Source organism: Equus quagga, chromosome 11 (genome assembly GCF_021613505.1).
Source record: "Equus quagga isolate Etosha38 chromosome 11, UCLA_HA_Equagga_1.0, whole genome shotgun sequence".
Classification (NCBI taxonomy): Eukaryota; Metazoa; Chordata; class Mammalia; order Perissodactyla; family Equidae; genus Equus; species Equus quagga.
Genome location: NC_060277.1, coordinates 95,215,675 through 95,237,858, shown reverse-complemented (window position 1 = coordinate 95,237,858; position 22,184 = coordinate 95,215,675). Strand labels below are relative to the sequence as shown.

At 41.7% G+C, this 22,184-nt stretch overlaps 1 protein-coding gene across 1 annotated transcript; it reads left to right on the top strand.

Annotated features, from left to right (window-relative positions):
• The first annotated feature begins 275 nt into the window (after positions 1 to 275).
• Positions 276 to 1,770, top strand: KRTAP29-1 (keratin associated like protein 29-1). Its single transcript, XM_046677160.1, has one exon. It carries the CDS (start codon positions 336 to 338, stop codon positions 1,359 to 1,361), a length of 1,026 nt encoding a protein of 341 aa, XP_046533116.1. The 5' UTR covers positions 276 to 335; the 3' UTR covers positions 1,362 to 1,770.
• Positions 1,771 to 22,184: the final 20,414 nt, after the last annotated feature.

Sequence of the window (22,184 nt, the reverse complement as noted above, 5' to 3'; positions counted from 1 at the left end):
GGTTAGTGTGGGGGCAGGCCTGCTTCAAGGAGGCTGGAGAACAACCTGTAAAAGAGACAGCTCCTCCCAGAGCAGAAGCACCAAGGAACCCAAACTCAGCACAGAAAACTCCCAACCCAACAGACGAGTTTTTAAAGTGGGGACAGCATCTCCCAGGCTCCTGAAGCCTGCTAATCAGATGTTTGTATGCAAATGAATGGAAACAACAACAAGGAAAGATGCCCTGCGGAGCCAACACCCCTAGCGAAGGATTATAAAAGCCCCTAAGCATTAGGTGTCCTTCTCACTCAGGTATCCTGAGTTTGCAACGTCCCAGCAAGGTTAGCACCAGCAGCATGGCGGGCAGCTGTTGTCCTGGAAATGTCACGGCCATTCCAGCTGTGTCCACCATCTCCCTATGCTCAAATGATGGCAGCTTCCAAAATGGTATCTGTTTGCCTAGTTCCTGTAGGAGCAGAACGTGGCAACTGGTCACGTGCCAAAAAAGCTGTCAGCCATCCGGCAGTGCCCCAAGTGGCTGTGAACCTGCTTCTTGCCAACCTGCCTGCCTTCCAGCAGCTTCTTGTGTGGGTTTTGTTTGCCAACCCATTTGCTCCTGCCCGGCCTCCTGTGAATCCAGCACCGGTCAGTCTCCTTGTCTGCTTCCCTCAAGCCAGCCCTCCTGCTCGGAGTCCACCAGTTGTCAGCCAAAGTGCCGTGAGGCCAGCTCCTGCCAACAAAGATCCCACCAGGAACCTGGCTACATGTCTGGACTGTGCCAGGCAGCTGGTGGCCAATCAGTCTGCTGTGACAGTAAGTCCTGCCAGCCATCCTGCTCTGCTGAGGTGACATCCTGTCCTGAAACATCTTGCCCACCAACCGTCTGTGCAGTTAGTTCATGCCAGCCAACTTGCTGCCAAGCAGGTTCGTGTCAACCCATTAGTGGTGAAGATCAGCCCTGCAAATCAACTTGTTACCAACCCATCTGCTACATTTTCAAGTCTTGCCAATCATTTCCCTGCCAGCCGTCGACTTGTGGGTTCGGTTCTTGCAATCCTACTTGCTGTGTGTCCTCCTCGTGGGAGCCACTGTACTGCGTACAAGCTCCTTCCATATCCTTCTTCTGCCAGCCAGTGGCTACCTGCCAGGCCCCTTGTTCTGTAAAGAACCCTTGCAAACGAGCTTCCTGCAGCACCGTGCTTTCTGGCCAACCAACTTGTGGTGGGTCCCCCTCCTGCAACCCAAGTGGCTGCAGATCCCCTTCCTGCCAACCAGCTTGCTGTGTGACGGGTTTTGGCAAGTCCTCCAGTGGTGGCTCCAATTGCTTCCGACCAGCTCCCTCAAGTCTCTGCAAAGCCAGCCCCTGCTTGCCAACTTCCTGACAGCCCAGCTACGAGTCCAGCTTCGGTAAGGCAGCACTTCATGGAGGGAGCACTCTGCACACCTCCTCTGAGTGCTGCTGCTGTCTACAAGCTCACGGCCACCCCGTGGTGCCTGCCTCTGGCCGAGCATAGATGCTGCCTGCTTGCTAACTTTACTCTGACTCCAGCCCCACGTTCTCTCCAGGTGCTGACGAGGGAACTTGTCCAGCTGCTAAGAGACCCTCCTTAACCAAGGAGAGCCTTTCAGCAAGCATGGTCCACACCGTGGCTTGCATTTCCTGACATTTCAATTCTCTTCGCTTCAGCAAAGCCTTCTCCAGTTTTCGTTTCTTTTGATGCTGCTCAGTCTTTAAAAAGACTCCTTTGCTACCAACTGCTAATAAAAATGTGACTGGTTGGGCATAATGAATAAGACTCTGAGTGCTTTCGTTCCTTTCAATACACTCCTACATAGATTTCCTTCAGGTTACATTTGAACACAATGACATTGGGTCTTCTAAGTCAGTGGTCTGCACTGGTCTGCAAGGCTAACTCGGGTCTGGAATTATGGATGCTCAAGCTGGAAGGGAATAAGGACAAACAATTCCTTGGCTTCCAATCTTTACACCACCAAGAGCTCCTTTGAGTTGAGTGGCCTCAGTTTCCCCACAGGGAATAGACGGGAAAACAAAGACAGAAACGGTCCAGGGAAGCCACAGATTGAAATAAATATGAGGTTCCAGCTTTGGAGAATAGCTAAGGGTTAATTCACTTAAAGCTGGTTTTAATGATCAATTCGCCTAATGGCCAATTTAAATAAAATTAAAAACTCTTTAGAAATCCTTGGAAGTTGTTTGTTTGCTATGTTTTTGACATTTTGAGAGATAATTTTTAAAGCAATTAGTCTAAGGGAATTGTATTAATAGTGTGTAATTATTGAATCCCTGAAAGAAAACCATCCAACTTTTGGGGAAAGCTTAGAGGAAGATTTCCAATGAGCACTTGGAGCAATGGCGCAGAGTCCTCCCTCAAGGGGCTCTGCCCCCTTCAATCGGGTGCTCTGGGTCTCGAAATGATTTAGATCTGAAATCCAAAAACTTCTCACACAGGTCCTTGGGAGATACATATGAGGATGTTCACTGTGGTATTTTTGTGGTGACATAGATCTTAAAGGCAATCTGTTGTCCACCACTAGGAGAGTGGGTAGGTGATAAACAGTAATTCCTTCCATGGAGTATTGTATTAGCTTGTTTCTCTAGAGAGAAAGAACCAATGGGTGTGTGTGTGTGTGTGTGCGCGCGTGCACGCGCTAGTGTGTATAGAGGGAGAGAGGAAGAGAAGGAAAAAGAGAGAGAGAGATTTATTACAATGAATTGGCTCACGTGATTACGGAGGCTGGGAAGTCCAGATCAGTGGTGTGGGCCAGTAGGCTGGAGACCCAGGAGAGTTGATGGTGAAGATGAGGTCCAAAGGCTGTCTGCTGGAGAATACACATTAAACAGAATAAAATAGCTGTGTATAGGAAGAGAATGGGGCATAAGGAGAGCAGGAACTAAATTAATTGTTATATAAATATGCAAAGAAAGAAATAAATGAGAAGGACTTTGCATGGACCAAAAATAATAATGTGCCACATAAGAAATATGATTGGCTCAATTATTTGCAATAGAAGTCTAAAAAGAAAATTAAAACGAGGAAGAAAAAGAGAGAGGGACGTTGACATTGCAAAAGAATTACTACAAACAGAAAGTCTTCCAGAAGTGACATTTTGATGGATGCCATGTTTAAATTCTCTCTCTCACATTTTTCATGGAGAGTTCCGTCATGCTGGAGGGAGGATGAGGCTTTGGGAAGTGGGATGCATCTTATCTCACTCCTGAACAGAATTTTCAAAAATGTTCCTTACTTTATAAGTTCAAGGAGTTACATCTCCGTAAGTAATTTGCTTGTTAATATTAGAATTCTCAAAATAACAAGAATTCCAAATTTCATTTTGCAGTAGTTTTCTGACCCATCTAAGTCTATCTCATTCTCTTTATGGTCCCGATTATGGTTTTCTCTGTTGTACTGGCAAATGTTTTTTCACTGGCCATCTGCCAACATGAAACTGCACGTTTTAGCTACGTCGGGGGTAAAAGCTGTGCCAGGAAGCTTGTACCTCTTCCTGTGCTTGGCAGCAGCTTAAATGAGAGCATTTACGAGCTCCTCTTAGGTTTGCTAGAACTTGTCCGGAAAACATCTGAACCTTCTCTTATGAACCATGTTCTGCCGAGCCTGAACATGCTTATCAGTAAATCTTTATTTACACTTATGTCCAGGGTAGGGGAGCAAATTTAACAATTCAGGGAAGTTTTGAGAAAAATATTACAAGCCCTAACCACCAGAATTGATATTTTCTTACATCTGCTTTGGAGATTTAGAAAATATCATTGAAATAAAACATTACTGATAAAGTTGAAATCTCTGGGTACTCTTCTCCAGTCTCATTCACCTTCTTCTTTTCTCAGATACAAGCTTGTACACCTTCTAGTCATTGTTTGTTTATATAAAAATATAAACAATGTATAATATTTCTGAAGTGTTTGAACAACATACAGTATTAGGGTTTAGAAATTTAAGAATTTACATACAGATTGTAAAATTACGTAATATACTTTTTTCCTCCATTATCACTTTTAAGAATAGAATTTTTATTAAGAATAAAGATTTATATTGATAATATAATTATTTATTCACTATTAATTACAATTTATAATTAATAATATGGTAATTTATTAACTATTAGGAGTAAAAGATTTTTAATTGCACTTTGATATATGGATCTGTTTCATTATATTAGTAATCTATTGTTGCTTAACAAATGTCGCCAAAACTTAGTGGCTGAAAACAACCATCAATTATTATCTCACTGTTTCTGCAGGTTGGAAATCCAGGTGTGGCTGAGTTGGGTCCCTCTAGCTCAGGGTCTCTTAGGAGGCAGGTGCTGAGTGTTGGCTGGGGCTGCGATCATTTCCTGGCTTGGCCAGGTAAGGATTTACTTCTGAGCTCACTCCTGTGCTGTTGACACGCCACAGGTTCTCACCAGCTGTTGGCTAGAGAGATCATCTCCTCGCCGCATGGACTTCTCCATACACTGACTAATTGTCCTCATGGTGTAGCAGCTGGATTCTCCCAGAGCAAGTGGCCAGAGAGAGAATGAGCAGCAGATATGGAAGTCACAGTCCCTTTACATTCTAATCTTGGAAGTGACATCCCACCCCATTCATTGTACTCTATTCGTTAGAAGCAAGTCAGTAAATCCAGCCCACACACAAGGGGAGACTACACAAAGGCGTGAACACCAGGAGGTAGGATAATGGGAAGGCATCTTAGAGGCTGCCTACTCATCTGCCTATTGGCCCCCACAGTAATTCACATGCTAAATGCACTCCCTCCCCACTAAACTCCCCCCAAATCTCATCTCACGACAGCATAGCCTCAAAGTCCAGAATCTCACCAGTGAAATCAGGTCCAAGTGTGGATGAATCTCCTCAGGTGTGATTCTTCTAGATCTGTGGACCTGTGAAACTGGACGCAAGTTATCTGGCTCTCATACACCCAACATACAATGATGGGACAAGCATTGGATAACTGCTGTAGACATTCCTTTTCTAGAAGGGGAAAATGAGAGGAAGAAAGAAGTCTTTGGTTCAATTCTGAAATCTTGTTGGGCAAATGTTGGAAGTTTCAGTGTCTGGGAATACTTCTCCATGGCTGTCGGCTCAGCCCTTTAGACTCTTGGTTCTGACCTCTGAATCATCCATCCTTTTTCATGAAAAATAGGATGAGTTTGTGGCTGAGCAGCAATCTCAGCCTATTTTCTGCCTGTGCACTTCTGGGGGTCCAAAGACTTCTCATTCTGCACTGTCTCCGTACCCCTCTGTCATGCTGGATATGTTTTTGCATAAATAATTCTTATAAGAGAGTTGTGGTTCTCTTGCAAATCATCTTGGGGTTTACTTCATTAGACAAAAGTCACTTCCACAAATCACTTTGAGACAAACCCTTCTTGACCTCAAGTCCCTGCTGTGACAGGTGAGGACAACGCCCTTGAGGTTCTGGGAGCTCCATTGTTTTATGTGAGAGATCTGTGAAGCACTCCTTTAACATCTTTAGAGGGGCTTTTGTATCCAATTGTTTCTAATTTTTTTCATTTCTGGAATGAAAATTCTTATTTCCTAACCTTTGACTTTCTCAGATCTTAAAAGATTGTATAGTCACACCTGGGCTTCACCTTTGTACCGTGCTCTCTGTCAGTGCCTTGGATTTCCTATATTCCTGGAAGTCATTTCTTAACTTTACCATCATTTGCCATCTAAAGAGGCTGAGAATTTTCAAAACAATCAAGTTCAGAATCCTTTCTGTTTATGAGTCTTCCGGTCAATTTATCTCTCGCCTCTCACATTTCATTATAAGCGGCAAGAGGAAACCAAGGAATACTTTCAATATTTTACTTGGAGATTTCCTTAGTTAGGTCACTCAATTCAGCAGGCGCTTTTCTACTTTCCACAAAACTGCAGGTGACAGTGTTGTTGAACCTTCTGTCACTGCCTAACAAGGATTCTCCTTTCTCCAGTTTCCAGTATGCTCATGGAATCTCTGGATCAGGAATTCAGACATTACCCAGCAGTGATAGCTTGTCTGTAATCTATGATGTCTCGGACATCAGTTGGAAATATTCAAATGACTAGGAGCTAGAATCATCTAGAGGCTTCTTCACTCACATGTAAGGTACCTGCGCCGGAATGACTTGAAGGCTGGGCTTAGCTCGGGCTGTCAACCAGAGTGCCTAGATGTGGCATTTCTGTGTGACTTGGGCTCGTCACAGCATGATGACTGGTTTTGGAGAGGGATCATCCCCAGAGGGAGGACACAGCTAGGTCTGCAGCAAGGCTGGTAGAGAGTGGACCCACTGCAAGTTTGGCCACAGCAGCTGGACCCACATCAAGTGGGCTGGCAGCAGGTGGCCCTGGAACAGGTGGTCTTGCAGCAGGTGGGCTGGCAGCAATGATTGCAGCACAAATGCATCATGGTGTCAGGTGTGGAGAGTGGGCTTTTATGTACAGCCAAGTTTCCCAAAATCTGAGAATATATTCTTCCCTGGGGCTTGTAGTACTTTGGTTTTGCAAAAATGAGTATAATTGAGAAAGAAAGATCCTTTCGCTATTACTATATATGATATTCTCTAAGACTCTGAAGGATGGTTTGTAGGAAGCTGTTGACTAAATGTGCTAAATATTATTGAAAGAAATAGACTGGTTGATCTCTCATTTGGATCATCAAATTGATTCCATCTTTGTGCTCATGAGGGTCAGAAAATTATCCTCATAGTGAGTGTCTGGAATGGGATGAGAGAAAAGCTCATGGCCGACGAAGAAGTCAAGCAACTGAGAGGTCAAGATGTTACACGAATTATCCTTAGGGAAGTTGAATTCACTAAACATAAAGACAGGTCTAGAGGAGGTGAGAAAGACAGTGATCCACAAGTGAATGAGTGGAAATGCCTGGAAACTGATAGAAAACAGCCCAAAGGAAAGGTAATTGCAGTACAAGTTGATGGTGTGAACTTCAAAGCAACTAATGTTTTTGAAGGATGAAATAGGAGAGTGATTTTGTTAGTGGCAAAACCACCTTGAGAAGTAGATTTCCTACTCTGATGAGCGTCTTGGGCAAAATTCAGGACAACGAAGCCTGGATGATCATTGATATCATAAAATCATAATGGTTTAAGGGACCTTGCAAATCAGTTAGCCAAATTGCCAACTTATTTACACGATCATTCTGTGACATTCCTATTACTTTTATTTGAGTTTATGCTTGACTATCTCCAGAGAATGGGACACTCCACCTCCCGAGGAAACACTGCTTCTCTGGGCAGCTCCAAGAGTGAGTTTTGACTTATTTTTGCCTAAATTAACATTTACAACTCTCATGATTGGTCTTGTTTCTTGACTCCATAAGGCCACACAGAAGATACATCTGCAGACAGATGTTTCCTTATTCAGAGACCACTGGGGCATCCCTTTCTCCCAAAGGTCTTCTTTTCTCTAGGATAATTATCACCAGATATCTCCATTCTTCATCACATGATTTGAATTTCAGTTCCATTCTCAGGATAGTTGCCCTCCTCAAAGCGCTTTCCAATTATTCAATATTCCTTTAAAAGGGACATGATCAGAGCCTAACTCAAGATCTAGCTGTTTTCTAACTTGCCCAGGATGTGGAGAGTCCTCTCCTCTTTTGAGCATAGCCCATATTTTCCCTAGGTCACGTCTGCATGATGATATAATTAAGTACTATTCTTTAAGTTAGATATCTCAGCCCCCATCAGGAAATTCACTGGGATTTGAATGACTTAGTCTCTATTTAGTGAGGTGACATCTGTCCCCCTGTAGGAGCTACTTCTGTCACACCTCAAATGGTTTTCTGTTCCCTCTTGTTGATATCCCCTGCTCCCGCATTTGCATACCTGTTGCTGAGTTCATACTCACCCCCTCGTCATATTGATGTCCTTATTGTCTTTGCACGGAAGACAGAGTTCTTCAGGTTCAGGTTTAATATCAACTTCAGATATATGGCTCTTTAATTTGAGTTTATGTTAACCATAGTGCTTCCTCCCTAGTCACCTCCAGATGCTTCGAGTATCTGCAGAAAAGACTATCCAGTGGATCTGCCCCGAGCTGTCTGCCAAATGTCCCTCTAGGACATCTCTTATCTAGGGTCTCAGCTGGAGTTTGGGGTCAAGTGCTTATTATTATTGTATGAAGTGGATGCTGTCACTGGAAATGAAACATGACTTGGCAGTTGCCATTGAATTCAGCCCATATTTCTGCACTCTCTTAAACAAGACGAGATCCTTTATCAATAGCCCTGTTGAAATCCAGATTCATTTTCTACTGAATTTCATTGATCAACTAATCTAGCAAAAATAAAAAATTAAATTATTTGACATGACTTGGTCTGAGTGGTCTACTATTCCACCTCTTTCTAGGGGTTCACAAAGGATCTTTTGAACAGTTCATTCTAGAATCTTTCTGAGATGAGATCAAACTTATAGGTGTATGGTTTGCAGAAACTTGAAAATAGAATGGTGTTTGCTTGTCTCAACACATTCACTATCTCTTCTGTCTAAGATTCCTCAAATATCAGTGTGTGGTTTACTTTTAGTTTCTAAGTACTCTGAGACATAATGTGCACAGCATGCATATGTGAACTTATTTAGAAAATCTAGGTGTTTGTAAAATCTATTTGTCCTTATAAATGTTTAGTCATTTTTCCAATTTGATTATCCCCTGTTGTCTGAAAAGACGGACACCAAATAAGAGTCTTTCTAGCATAGCCTTCACATTCTTTCTGCTACATTCCACAGGGAGACTTCAGATCTTATCTCATTTCTAGGTTTCAGCGTGAACTAAAGAGAGCAGATCCCCTTTTAAGCCTGGATTTTCCTTGCCAGATACTGACATGTTGATAGCTCATGGATCTTGACTTGGGTGAGGGGTGGATGCAAGTGCATCATGCAAACAAACAAAAAAAAAAGAAAATTTAACAGCATCACACTGAGGAGCTTATGTCATATTAAATTTCTTGGTGTTATTTTGAAATAGGCTTGATCTCCTTATTCAGATCAAAAGAAATTAAAATCTCTCTCCCTCTCACTGTTGCAGGTTTTCTCATTTGGTTCAGACGGAAACATTACAATCTTCACTTTTCTTTTATTATAAAAATAATTTGTGCTTCAGGGGGAAAACAATGTATCAACAAAAATGGAAAGCCCTGGTCCCCCAGCACCACATGAATCCCTCTCCCGTGGGACAAACTGCTGGTTTCTGTATGTTGTGCCCTCGTCTTGGGTTTCTCTTTCCCTTTACAGATGGTTGGTTGTTTTCCCCGTCTGAAAAGTGGAAGAGAAAGAGAAAGGAACGTTGATTTCCGTATCTCAAGCACAAATGCAAGATTATCCACACAAAGTAACAGACCTCTGTCCCATCTGATGGCCTCCTACGTTGCTTACAATCATTTTATAAAAAACATACCTCTCATTGTGTTTTTTTGTCTTTTTCCTTTGTGGGTTTTTGTCTTTGTTTTTGTTTTTTTTTGCCAGCCTCAGAGCGTCTGGAGCTTCTTTTACTTTTCTCATGGATTTGTACCATCCCTGTTGAATGTCCACTCCACGAAACCTTCTTCCTGATTAATAAGTACTTTCTAATATAATCATTCTTTAAGTTAGATATCTGAGCCCTCACCAGGAAATTTGTTGGGATTTGAATGTGTTGGCATCCATTCTCCTGTATGAGTCACTTCTGTCACTTCTCAGATATTCAAGTATTTTTGATTTATAAAAATGAAAATTTCATATGCTTCAAACTAACATATTCCCTGCTTGGCCTTTTTCAATCCCATCCTAATAGACAGCTCCTTATAACTCTCTCTGGTATTTTTATATACCGGAAAGTATTTAAAAGGCATTAAGATGACAATCACACACAAGAAATATTTTAAAAAGGAATTAAGACAACTTGAGCCATTCTTTCTCCTAGTGCCTTTTAGAATGAAATTTTGCCTGTCATTTTTCTGATCGTCTTGATATCTATTTAACTAGGGTACTCATCAGACTTGTCCTGAGAAATTCTATTCCCAAAGAGCAAAAACTACACATTGTTTGTTTTATTTTGGTGATCCCAAGTGTGAGAGTGGCATAATGGACTTTGATAAAGAAAATTAGGGGCAAGAGAATCTGTGTGATGACTGAGTAACCTCATAAAGGTCAATTTTGAAACCAAAGATCAGTAGGGAGCCATCCCAGTGTCTATGAATTAGGAAAATACAATGAAAGGTAACGTTTGAGACATACCAATGGCCCAAAAAATGTGTATAAAAAGCCTATAAATCCCAGACATAACATGTGGATATGTTTGTGGTATATGATATTTGGTGTTATTTTTGTCTATTTCATCAGTCTTCCCATGTAAATAGGTTCATCTTATAATAACAGTCTCATGACATCAGGAAGTAAGTTTCTCTTATAACTCACTTTCTCAGGAGCTTCTTGGCAATGCCCTGAACCTAGCTGGAGCTGGAGAAATATTTGATGATAGTGATTTTACGATGAATAGTCCAGAACTGTTGCAAACAAAATCAGGGTGTTGCACTTTAGCCAGGCTCCTAACTCACAGTCAAAGGCAGCCCTGGATGGGGTCCATAATCTGAGCCCAACGCCTTACAGTCTGGCCTCTTGCCTTTGTGGTGTGGGAATAGACGTGGAAGAATTTTGTAAAATATAAAAGATCTCTAAATCTAAGGGCTTATGGAGGACACTGTGTACACATAATCTAGGTCACAAAAGGATATACAAGACAAGTAGAGTTTATTAGGTGATAAACTGGCAAATGACATGGTTGCAAAGAAGACAATTCAAATGACCATAGATGTAGAAAACAAATTATGAACACAATGAAGAAGTGTGAAAGGAAGACATTTTTAGAGGTGAAAAAATTAACCAATTATTCAGACAGTCAGCAGGGGTGGAGGATGGGGATGCAGAATCGGATGCTTATCCAATTTCTAATGACACTCATTAGCTAATCCCAAACTATCACTAGTGGCCAGGAAGCCTAACTTTTCAACAAGGGCAATGAAGTAATGTTTATGTTATGTTATGTTTTTTTCAAAGTAAGTTCTGTTATTTCCTGATAACCTATTATTCCACCAGAGGGATATATAAGTAGCCTGTTTTACACGTATCTCAAACCCTCAGGAAAGGAGTTAACTCCATTGACCTGAACTACCAGGAAAGAGGGGGAAGGGAGAGTAAGTCACTTAATGCAAGGGTGGCCAACTGCCATGGATGCACCAGGTGTGCTTCTCTGAGGACAGACTTGTATGAAGAAAGTTAATATTTACCAGTTTAGAGCAAAGACAAAGAGGAGAAAGCAGTGATTTGGGAACTAAACAGAATGAAGATTTTATATTCTGAAAAACAGAAAACTGTATAAATGTGATTACAAACAACAACAACAATAATAAATTCTCTACTGTATACTAGCTACTGGTGCAATAGCTGAGAAATAGATTGTTAAAAGTCTTCATGAACATTGGAAGTTATTTGGAGGGTCAGCATGCCAAACAGCTCTTGTACTTGAAACCCTGGTACACATACTGCAAATATCGGGCCGCTCACTACTTCCTGAGAGAGTCTCTTCCTTGTTCCAGTCAACTCAGATGGTATGAAAAATATCTCTGATGCTCATACTCGTCCAGTCTCTTTATGTCTTAGATTCTCCGTGATTTTCAAATATTGCCAGCAAGTGTTCAGTGTCCTCCCTTGGCAGGTGTTTCAGTGTTTGGGAAATAATTTGTCTGAGGTCAGAAAACTAGGACGCATTTAGAGAAACTAAATTTTCTCCTACACTGTTAACATAGCACCCATTTGGGACCATTAATTCCTCTTTCCAATTTTCTTTCTACGCAATTCTGTTCAAATATTACCTTTGCATACATAAGCAATATTGAGAAGTCCTCCTTTTTATGTCACAAGCATAATTTTCCCAGTGGATCTGAAATGAAATCTTATTTCTTCTTATAATCACTTATTTGTGTGAGAAAAAAATACTCTTTTTTTTTGGCCTTACTTCGTTGTTTGTTCTAGACGTTAAGTATACTTGTGCTTTGTTATATTTGTTACTATGGGGCACCTAGAGGGGATGCTTAGGAAGAACTGGGCTGACTGCTAAGAAGCATCCTTAAGAGCTAGAAGATCACAGAAATTTGCCCTTTTCCGTCTTAATCTTTGGTCTAAGCAAGAATCCGAATGAGGCTGAAGAACTTGGTTTTTATCATGCCCTTATCTTGGATGAGAAATGCTTCTGTTTAGAAGGAGGGTCTGCAGGCTCTCTGGCCGGGGACAGGTTATGACCCCCGTGAACACAGGGGTAATAAAGGATAAATGAAACATGCATTCTTTCCCTATCGAATTACACTATCTGCACTCCCATGGCTTTTTTGAAGTATATCTTGGGCATGAAGGAAGAGACTGATAACGGTCCTTTCTGGTGCTGTAAATCAAGGATCTTCAAAGGAGAAGGCCTGGGGAGAGCTAACGCAGGATTCTACTCCTGGGAAAGGCCTCTCCTTGAGAGATCTTCGTGGTATCAGGACAGAATGGGACTGGGAAGAGATTGTTACGTCAGTTTTGAGATTAGACAGGGTCTCTAGGGCCCTCTAGGGCCTAGTTTCCACTAACATTTGTAAACGGACACACGTTTTGTAGACTCTTTCAGATCTTCCCATAAGTTCTAGGCAGCAGAGTGGCTAGAGGGAAAACGATGAGGGCAACCTAAAATTTTGGCTTTGATTCACTGGTCTGGCAGAAGCTAAGGAGCCGCGGAGCCTCCCTGGGCATCTCAGATGAGGGACTGGAGATCTGAGGCATCAAAGGACCGGGAAGAGGGAGAGCAGTGGACTGCAGGCACAGATACCAAAATGCTGAAGGGATTTGAGGAGCAAAGGCAAAAGACCTGTGTTTCAACCACACCATCCATTATGAAACATGCCCATGTTTGCAACTGTCAGATTTATAAATTGAGCCTCTTTTATTCCACTTAATTTAGTCCCTACTTATGAATGAATTATTAGGAACTCAGCCTCATAACAAAAGGAATCAAGAACCTAAGATCAGCCTTCTAACCATAAGGTGCCCCCCACCCCCCATGAAGCCTGAATACAATGGTGTGGGTGTGTGGGGAACTAGTAAATGGGAATGAAAGGACAATTTCAATGAAGATCTGTGATTAATCTTATAAAACCCGGCTCAGTTATTCTGTCCTAAACCGTGGACAACCTCAGATGATCTTCTGTATCCAAATAAAATTATCAATGTGGCCTTGGTCACAGGACCTGGGAAGAGATTGGAAGTACTTTGCAAGTGTGTAAAATGCTTTCCTAAGGGAAGTATTTAAAGGACTCAGGGCTCATATCCTTCTGAGTTTTTAAGATGAGTAGGGATTATTAGGAAATTAACCAGAAAGGCCCTGTTATAGCTAGAAAGACCATTCAAAGTTATCATAAAAGGTAGGTAAAAGGAAACAGGAATAATGAAGCAATTGGGGAAAAACATTATTATGTAGAAATATCGAGAAATTACAGTTACCAGGACCTGAACATTCAGCCTTAAGGATATGATTTTTAAAGAAATATTATAGGACTGAGCTGGAATCTCAGTAGGAAAGAAGGTCTTGTCATCATTTACAAAAGCTCTCCAACCACCAGCGCTAAGGCTACACAAAGAGGCTGAAATGTTGTAATCAACTCTCTGATCAACTAAAACTGACAATTCTTAATATTCTAAATTTCTCTATTTGCAGAATACCCTTTATTTTCCTAGAAGAAGGTCTAGATTTTTTTAATTTAAGTGGGAATCATTATAATTTTACTTCTGATAATTGATCCTATATTTTCTATGTGTTACCGCCAAGCCTGTAAGATTCCTATTTCTTTGGTGACTAATTTGTGACTAATTTTGTGACCTCTTTTGTTGTTATTTCTGAAAGTTTTCCCATTCTCCCTAAATTAAATGAAATCTATGCCAGAGTTTGGGCTTGGAATCTAACGTTCATTCTTGCTTCAAGCACATACACAAGAAAAATCCCAAGGTGCACTTTCTGAATCATGTACTGTGGGAGAGACTCCAAAAAGAATGTTTCCAGTGGTGAAAGAGCTGAGCGTTCCCACTTTGAATGGAGAACACAAAGATTGAGACTGGTTTTCTGAAATTAATCTGTTCTTCCCATAACAGTGTTACATTGCGCTACAGCCCTAATCTAGGGATTCACTTTCATGTTGGATCCAAATCATAAGAAGAGTAAATTGACTATAATATAATCACTAGTGTAACTCATGGGAGGGAGAGAAGGAGCATGATGGCTGTGCCACTCATAACAAGTTAGTAACGTTAGGTTATGAGAGTGAACAAAGACACAAGAAGTGAGATCAATACAACGTTCTGATGATAACGCTACATCACTGAGGATTCTTTTTTAAAAATATTTTGGAACAGAAGAGAAAGGTGAATAAACCCCAAGTCATCCCAAAATACAATTAGAAATATCATAAATAGCCAACAGATATGGTAGAAATGAGCCAAAACATAAATATCATCATGGTTTCTCACAATGCAGTGGTACGAGTGAGGAGGCATGACAAGTGAGGACCACCGGGAGATATCACTCAAGACTCAAAATCTACACTAAAAGGGACCAAAACCAAATTATGTAAAGTCACCTTAAAAAGCAGGATATCTTAACAACGTGGATGGACCTCGAGGGTATTATGTTAAGCGAAATAAGCCAGTCAGAGAAAGACGAACTCTATATGACTCCACTCATAGGTGGAAATTATCATATTGATAAGGAGATCTGATCGGTGGTTACCAGGGAAAAGGGGGGGTGGGGGGAGGGCACAGAGGGGGAAGTGGTGTACCCACAACATGACTAACAAAAATGTACAACTGAAATCTCACAAGGTTGTAATCTATCATAACATTAATAATAAAAAAAAAAATGGGCGGGGGACATGAACAGACGTTTCTCCAAAGAAGATATATGAATGGTCAATAGACACATGAAAAGATGCTCATCATCACTGATCATCAGGGAAATGTAAATCAAAACTACGCTAAGATATCATCTTACACCTGTTAGAATGGCAAAAATATCCAAAACAAAAAGTGACAAATGTTGGAGAGGTTGTGGAGATAAAGGAACCCTCATACACTGTTGGTGGGAATGCAGACTTGTGCAGCCACTATGGAAAACAGTATGGAGATTTCTCAAAAAATTAAAAATAGAAATACCTTATGACCTAGCCATCCCACTACTGGGTATCTATCCAAAGAACTTGAAATCAGCAATTCCAAGAGTCCCATGCACCCCTATGTTCATCGCAGCATTATTTACAATAGACAACACGTGGAAGCAACCTAAATGCCCATCAACTGATGACTGGATAAAGAAGATACGATATATATATACAATGGAATACTACTCAGCCATAAAACAGGATGAAATCGTCCCATTCACAACAACACGGATGGACCTTGAGGATATTATGTTAAGTGAAATAAGCCAGATAGAGAAAGACGAACTCTGTATGACTCCACTCATAGGTGGAAGTTAACATTTAGACAAAGAGAGCTGATTGGTGGTTACCAGGGGAAAGGGGGGTGGGGGGAGGGCACAAAGGGTGAAAGGGTGCACCTGCAAGTGACTAACAATAATGTACAACTGAAGTTTCACAAGGCTGTAAACTATCATAATCTTAATAAAAAAAGTCAACATGAAAAAAAAAAGCAGGATATCTTTAAAGTCTGAGGAATTGATTCAGATCTTAGTGAAGATATAAAAAATGTAAAACTTAAATGAGGGTGTTGGAAACCGTGGAAGCTCAGAGTTAAGATGAGCGCTGAGATAAATGTGGGCAGTGCCCAGACGAGCACCGCTCAGGGGAGAGGGAGAGTTAGTCACCGGACTGTGAGTTTTCAAGATCCATTGGTGAGACCTATTGTGAAATGGATGCATCACATGCCATCCAACGTTTGCTTCCTTTAACTTCCATACCGATCCCTTGCTCATGTGGTGGTTGAAAAGTTCCTGTCACAGTTTAATTCTCCTGAAAGTTCACAAATAGGTGTCCTTGCTTTGTGGGTTGGCCATGAGTCTGCTCCAAGACGTGGCTTCACCTTTGGTATATAAACACGATCAGGTCTCCCCAAGTATGAAAGCTCAAGGCCAGTTCCCAATAACTTTATCAAGGCTGTGAAGTTTGCACTGAAAGCCTTTTGGAAGACAATCTTTTATTTTTCTCTCCAAGGGAATGCCAGTGATCACAATGGTGTGTATGTTTTCTTTAAAGCATTATGCATTTGAATACTTATGGATGTCAGAGAATGATAACATGTTAGTAAGTAATCAACTAAATAATGGTGGGGCCAGGCAGAGAGTGCTTAGGGGCCTCAAAGAATCTCAGGCATGGAAGGAATCCTGATAAACCTCCTGCCAAGCGGTGGCCAGTTCCAATGCTTGAATGTCTAGTAATCAAAAATTCATACACCCAGGGTGGTCTGCTCCAACCTTAGGCAGCACTTTAAAAGTTTCTCCACATTTCAGGTTACATTCACTCTAGGCCCCCTGAACTTTTTCTCCACTAGAAGCGTCTGTGACCGTACAGTCAGAATGGCATTTCTGAACATTTCCCTACCCTTATCAGCTCTACCCTCTATTTCAGAGCCTCTGCCAGGAAATCACATTCTTTTTCCTCTAATGATGGCAATTATCTTCCTGCTCTGTAATGCAGCTCCTGACTGGTTATCACGAATTTTAAGATAGTCTTTCTGAGGCAAGTTTATCATCATTAACTTTGCTCACCGGGTCCTCCTCATTGTTAAAATTAAGCTCAGAGTGGTTTACCCGAGTGCCTAAGAACTTTCTCCTGTTTTAGTTGCACCGAGGTCCCCCATGCAATACCTAGAGATATGGATGCCCCTTCATCCCTTTTCCTTGCATATGTGCCTATTTTGTGACGTGCATGTTCAATGCATCATCAATTTTCTGTGTCTGGTCAGGAACAAGTATAGCATGCCCACACAGAGTCTCATCTCTGCATCTCTCCTTCTGTATTCATCCGTGTGTTCTCCACTGTAGAAGAAGACAGCAGAGGCTGGACCACCGAGATCGAAATCAGATAGATGAGTTGTCACTTGAGTCATGTTCTGCTACCTAACAGCTGCAGGCTTTCGGGAAAATAACTCAATGCATTCCAATGAGTTTTCATTGTTTTTGCATATATATCGTTGGGGAACTTTGTACCTGAATTCTTCTTTCAGTATCGTGCCTGCTGTACTACATATTAAGTTGATTCATGGAATCAACATGGAATTTTCTCTTTCCTTCCCTCCCTGGTTGGGTAGGCCAGACATGATCCCGCATAGACGCAGCCCTCTCGAACTACTCTTCCTCTATCATTAGTGATATAGGCTCATCATCCCCATTTCCAGCGTCTAGTTTCATCTCCTGTTTGTTTTCCACTAGAAGCACCATAAGAGTGGCGACCGTGAATGTCTTGTTCTCTTCTATACTCCCAGCACCTGGCACAGTGCTTAACACACAGCAAGTACCCAATACATCTTGTTGAAATAAAGGACCAGCTTAACATCCAGATGTAACTGTTAGTTCTCATTCTCCCCCAGAAAGTCCCAATTGTTGATAGGAAAGAGAGATGAAAAAATGTGAAAGCACCAAGTAAAGCACTTTCATGTTCAGGGCTTCATAGACCCATGTTCCCTCCCCAGCCTGGGTTGCGGGGGGCGGGGGGGGGGGGCGAAGCACAGCACACGCAGTGAGTGTGGCATAAACAGCCCAGTGTTTGAAGCGATAAACTGTTGGCTAGTGGTGCAACTTTGAGCAAGTTACTTCATCCCCCTTAGTCTCTGTTTCCTCATCTGCAAAATGGGAATAATAAAACCTTGCTGGATTATGAATTAGAAATGATAAGAAAATATCACACCTCATATTTGTAGTCACTCATGATACATGATACGTGACAGTCCCTCAGCTCATCCCTGCCCTGTCACGTCATGCGTCAGGGGAACGAGCACTTAGCAAGTCCAATAAGCTGGTAGCCTCTTCACAGAATTCCTCCTACCTGTTGAAACTTCTAGAACCTAACCACAAGGAGAGGGCTCTGGCCACAAAATATTCTTTTCCTCCCAGAGCCAGCATCAGGGTTTTTTCCCCAGGAAATATGTGGATATCCTCTTTATTGTTCAGTTGTTCTTCAGAAAATCTGGCTCCCACTTTGGAGGCCTACCCTTGTGTCTGTTTCATCCGCTGGGGCTTCTAGGAGCGCTCGGTTTCTTTTCTTGTTTTTCCTCAAATCCTTCTGTTTTCTGATTCTGATGTTGAGTGTCTTCGGCTTCATCTTTGCCCCACAAAATACAGAAACTGGTTTTATCAGAGGGTTATATACCCATTGCTCTTACTTCAATTCCTAGGATTCTGTAAGTATATCATTTCCTTGTAATGCTCTGATCAGGAACTAAATAGATGCAGAGTTTGAAGGCACCCACGCCTTGTGTGCTTTGCAGAGTGTTTTTCTGTCTTTTTTTGGTCCATATTCTAACTGCTAAAGTTGCATAACTAATTACCCCAAAACCTAATGATGTAAAACAGCTGCTTATTGTCTTTGTAGATTCTGTGGGTCAGGAATTCAGACAACGATGCTCTGGTGCCTCAAGCATCAGCTGGAATACTCAAAGGCTTGGAGTTAGAATTATCTGAAGACTTGTTCACTCATCTCTCTGTTAGTTCCTGAGGGCTATCAGCTGGGGGAGGAGGGAACTGAGTTTCTCTCCACGTGGTCTCTTGGCGTAGACCTCACAGCATGGTGACTGGCTAACCCCAGAGTGAGCATCCTCAAAGAGCCAGAGAGCCAAAAAGAAGTTACAGCCTTCTAATGACCAGGCCAGGAAGTCACAGATCATCTCTTCTGCTGTGCTCTTTGTCAGAACAGTCATAAACCCTCACTGATATTTGAAGGGAGAGAAATTAACCTGGTAACTGTCTGTTGAGTAAGCAGGACTCTAGCTACTTCTGTGGCCATTTTTGGAAAATACAACCTGGGACACCAGGTGAATGAGACCAAGCAAGACTGCCATTTTCATGACACAGATAGAGGAAAAAAGTATTTTTAGGTGAGCCTCCTTCTCAATGTTCTAGGATAGTGCCAGGAAATATTTCATGAGGATGAATTGCTCAGTTGCAGACCAGAGCCCTAAGACAACGAGGATCTCAATTCATTTACTTGAGACCTTAACACCAGCTGCTATTGTTTGTAAGCATGTGGAAAATGGTGTTGGGAGCTGTTGTCCTGGGAAGAAAAGTGATTTGCATGTGAAAGGCATCATTGTTTCCTTTGGTAGACAAGCAACTCAAATTGTACACATTCTCAAAACTCAGTCACCAAAGTTATTTCTACTTGCAGTAAAATCTGAATAAAAATGTCCTGGATCAGGAGTCAGACCATCTGGGTATTGGACCCAATCCTATTGGACCCAATTACTCGCTGTAGGACATGAGGCAAGTGACGTTTCCCGTTTGTAAAGTGGAAATGGTCGTCCTTGCTCTGCCCAGCATGTGGGGGTTACCATGACATTGAAGAGATAACAAGAAATGCAATACACATGCAAGGACTTTTAAAGGAATAGCTGTGCAAAACTAAATCCCAATGTGTGGTCCACAATAGTAAAGACTTCGGGAGATCATTCTCAGTGATCTCGAAAGCAAGGAGTAGGACTCAGGAATGCGGAATACATTGATAATGTAACCGAAAGTTCGGTCCCTGAACCCGATGCCAATCCAAATAACGAGAACAGAGTCATGAGTGGAAGAGGAGCAAAGCAAGGGCTCATGCCTCAAAAATTGCCAGCTCCCTGATGAGGAACGGGTAGGGATTTTTATTTGGGCTTTTTGGTAGGGGATGGGGAACATGTAGCTTGTCAGGTCGGTGCTTTTCCTCCAGCCTGCGTTTGGCTTTGAGAGGCTGCTTGCAGCGAGGCGGGAGGGATGATGAGACAGGAGGAGGGCAGGTGGGCGTCCTTTGCCGCTGTCTCCTCTTCCTGCTTGAGGCAGGTTGAGCAGCTGAGGTCTGGGAAGCCTCCGTTCCTTGATATTTTTGAGACAGCAGCTTTCCTGGCAAACTTCAAGGACACATGATTAGCTAAACTTTAGTGTGCCTCCAACTCCAGGCCACCTGCGTTTTCTAACAATTTATAACTCCTGTTTAGTTGTAAAGCTCAAGGAGTCAAAGGTTAAAGAAACAGGTATTTACATATGAGTGGAGCTAGAGAAGCAGGAAAGGGGGTGGTGGGTTTTAGTTTTAACCCCGTATATGCTGGGTTCAATGTGGGGGAACTGATATCAGGGCTGGTGTTAAGAGCCTGTACCAATGAGACATTGATATTGATCAGTTGCAGGGACTTAAGAGAACAGTCCTGAGAATTTGCTTTTTAAGATTCTTCGAGGGAAACGGGGATGAGCACTGTTCCCAGGCTGAGATCATGATTTGATGTCAAGGTAGACCAAGCAGACCAGCAGCTGGCATGTTCATCTACAGGAAGCAGCAAAGAAACAAATAAAAGTGAAACAGGCTCCACTCCACGAAGAAACCTCACAATTTAGCAAGGTAATTAACAGAATGTTTGATCGTCAACAAAGCCTGGGGACTGAGCTTATCGGCAAGTTTGATTGACAGGCCTCTCATTTAGGAGAAAATGCCAATTTGTTTCCTAAAGTGGCTGTACAAATTTGTACCTCTCTCTACCCCTCCTCCAACATGCAAGAGGTTCTGGGGCTTCACAGCCTCCCTGATTCTTGGTCTTGTCAGAATTTTAAATTGTTTCCCAATATGGCGGTGTCAATTGGAATCTTCTTGAGGTTTTGATTTGTTTTCTCAATTACTTACAATTTTGAGGGTTTTTCCATGTTTATTGGCTATATGTGTAAAATTCCTATCCACATCTTTTGCCCAATTTTCTATTGAGTCGTTTATGCTTACTGGTTTGTGGGAGTTATTTATATGTTCTTGAGACAGATCCTTTGCTCCATGTGCGAACTGTGACTCTCTTCTCTCAGTCAATACCATGTGGGACAAAAGAGCTGAGCTCTGTCTGCCTGTGAAATTGTGAGAAAGAGTAAATAGTTGTTCTTTAGTAACACATAGTTTGTAACACGACAAGAGATAAAATAATTTTATTTTGTTATTACTTTAAAGATCTATCTTATCCATATTTTATGCCCAACTTTTTTTTCCACAAAATTGTTTAATTTTGTCTTGTACCTTTTTAGCTCATCAATCTTCCCAGCATTTTATCGATTTTGTTCACTTTTTAAAAAAGACAAAACTTTTGGCTTTGTTGAACTTCACTGTTTTTCCTTTATTTTCTGTTGTACTCATTTCCACTCTTAAGTATTTGTTTTCTTCTACGCAGTTGGGGGCAATGCTTTTGCTTGTCCTTTAGTTTCTTAAGATGAGGCATTTCACTCGTTAGTTTTCAGGTTTTCCTCTCTTCTAATATAAAGATTTAAACACATAAATTACCCTCAAAACACTGCTTTTGTTGCATCCCGTGAATTTGGTGTCACGTTTGATTATTATCGAATTCTGTACATTTAGACAATTCCTCTACACATTCCACTCTGTGTTTTTGCCGTTTATCCACTTTCGCCACCCATCTTAGCTCTGTGTGTCACAACTAGGAAGGGGTGCTACCGGCATGTAGCAGGTAGAGGCCAGGATGCTGCTAAACATTCTTCGATGTTCGCAACAACGCCCCTCGTCCCCACCAACAAAGAGTTATCTGGACCAAAAGGTCAACGGCTCCAAGGTTGAGGAACCCTGATTTAGACCAACATCTAAATAAAATGAACAAATATTATTATCTCAACTTATCTCCTTCCCTGTTATGAGCTAGGCAGTCTTTTCAGAGAATCTCAGATATATCTGGGTTTGATCCGTGCTTCAGCTTCATCTCATAAAGCTCACGATGGTGTTTCGTAGAGGTTGTGAATGGCTCAAAGGTAAAATTTCCATGATGTGATTAGATCAGTTCCCAGTACTATGTCTTTCCTTATTCCCTCGCTGATGTTCTGGTTAAGAGAAAAAATGGACTGAAAGTTTAGAGGTACATAAAACGTGGCTGAGAGTATGTGTTTTACTTGATCCCGTTTTTATATTTCACACTAAATGTGGCCAGAT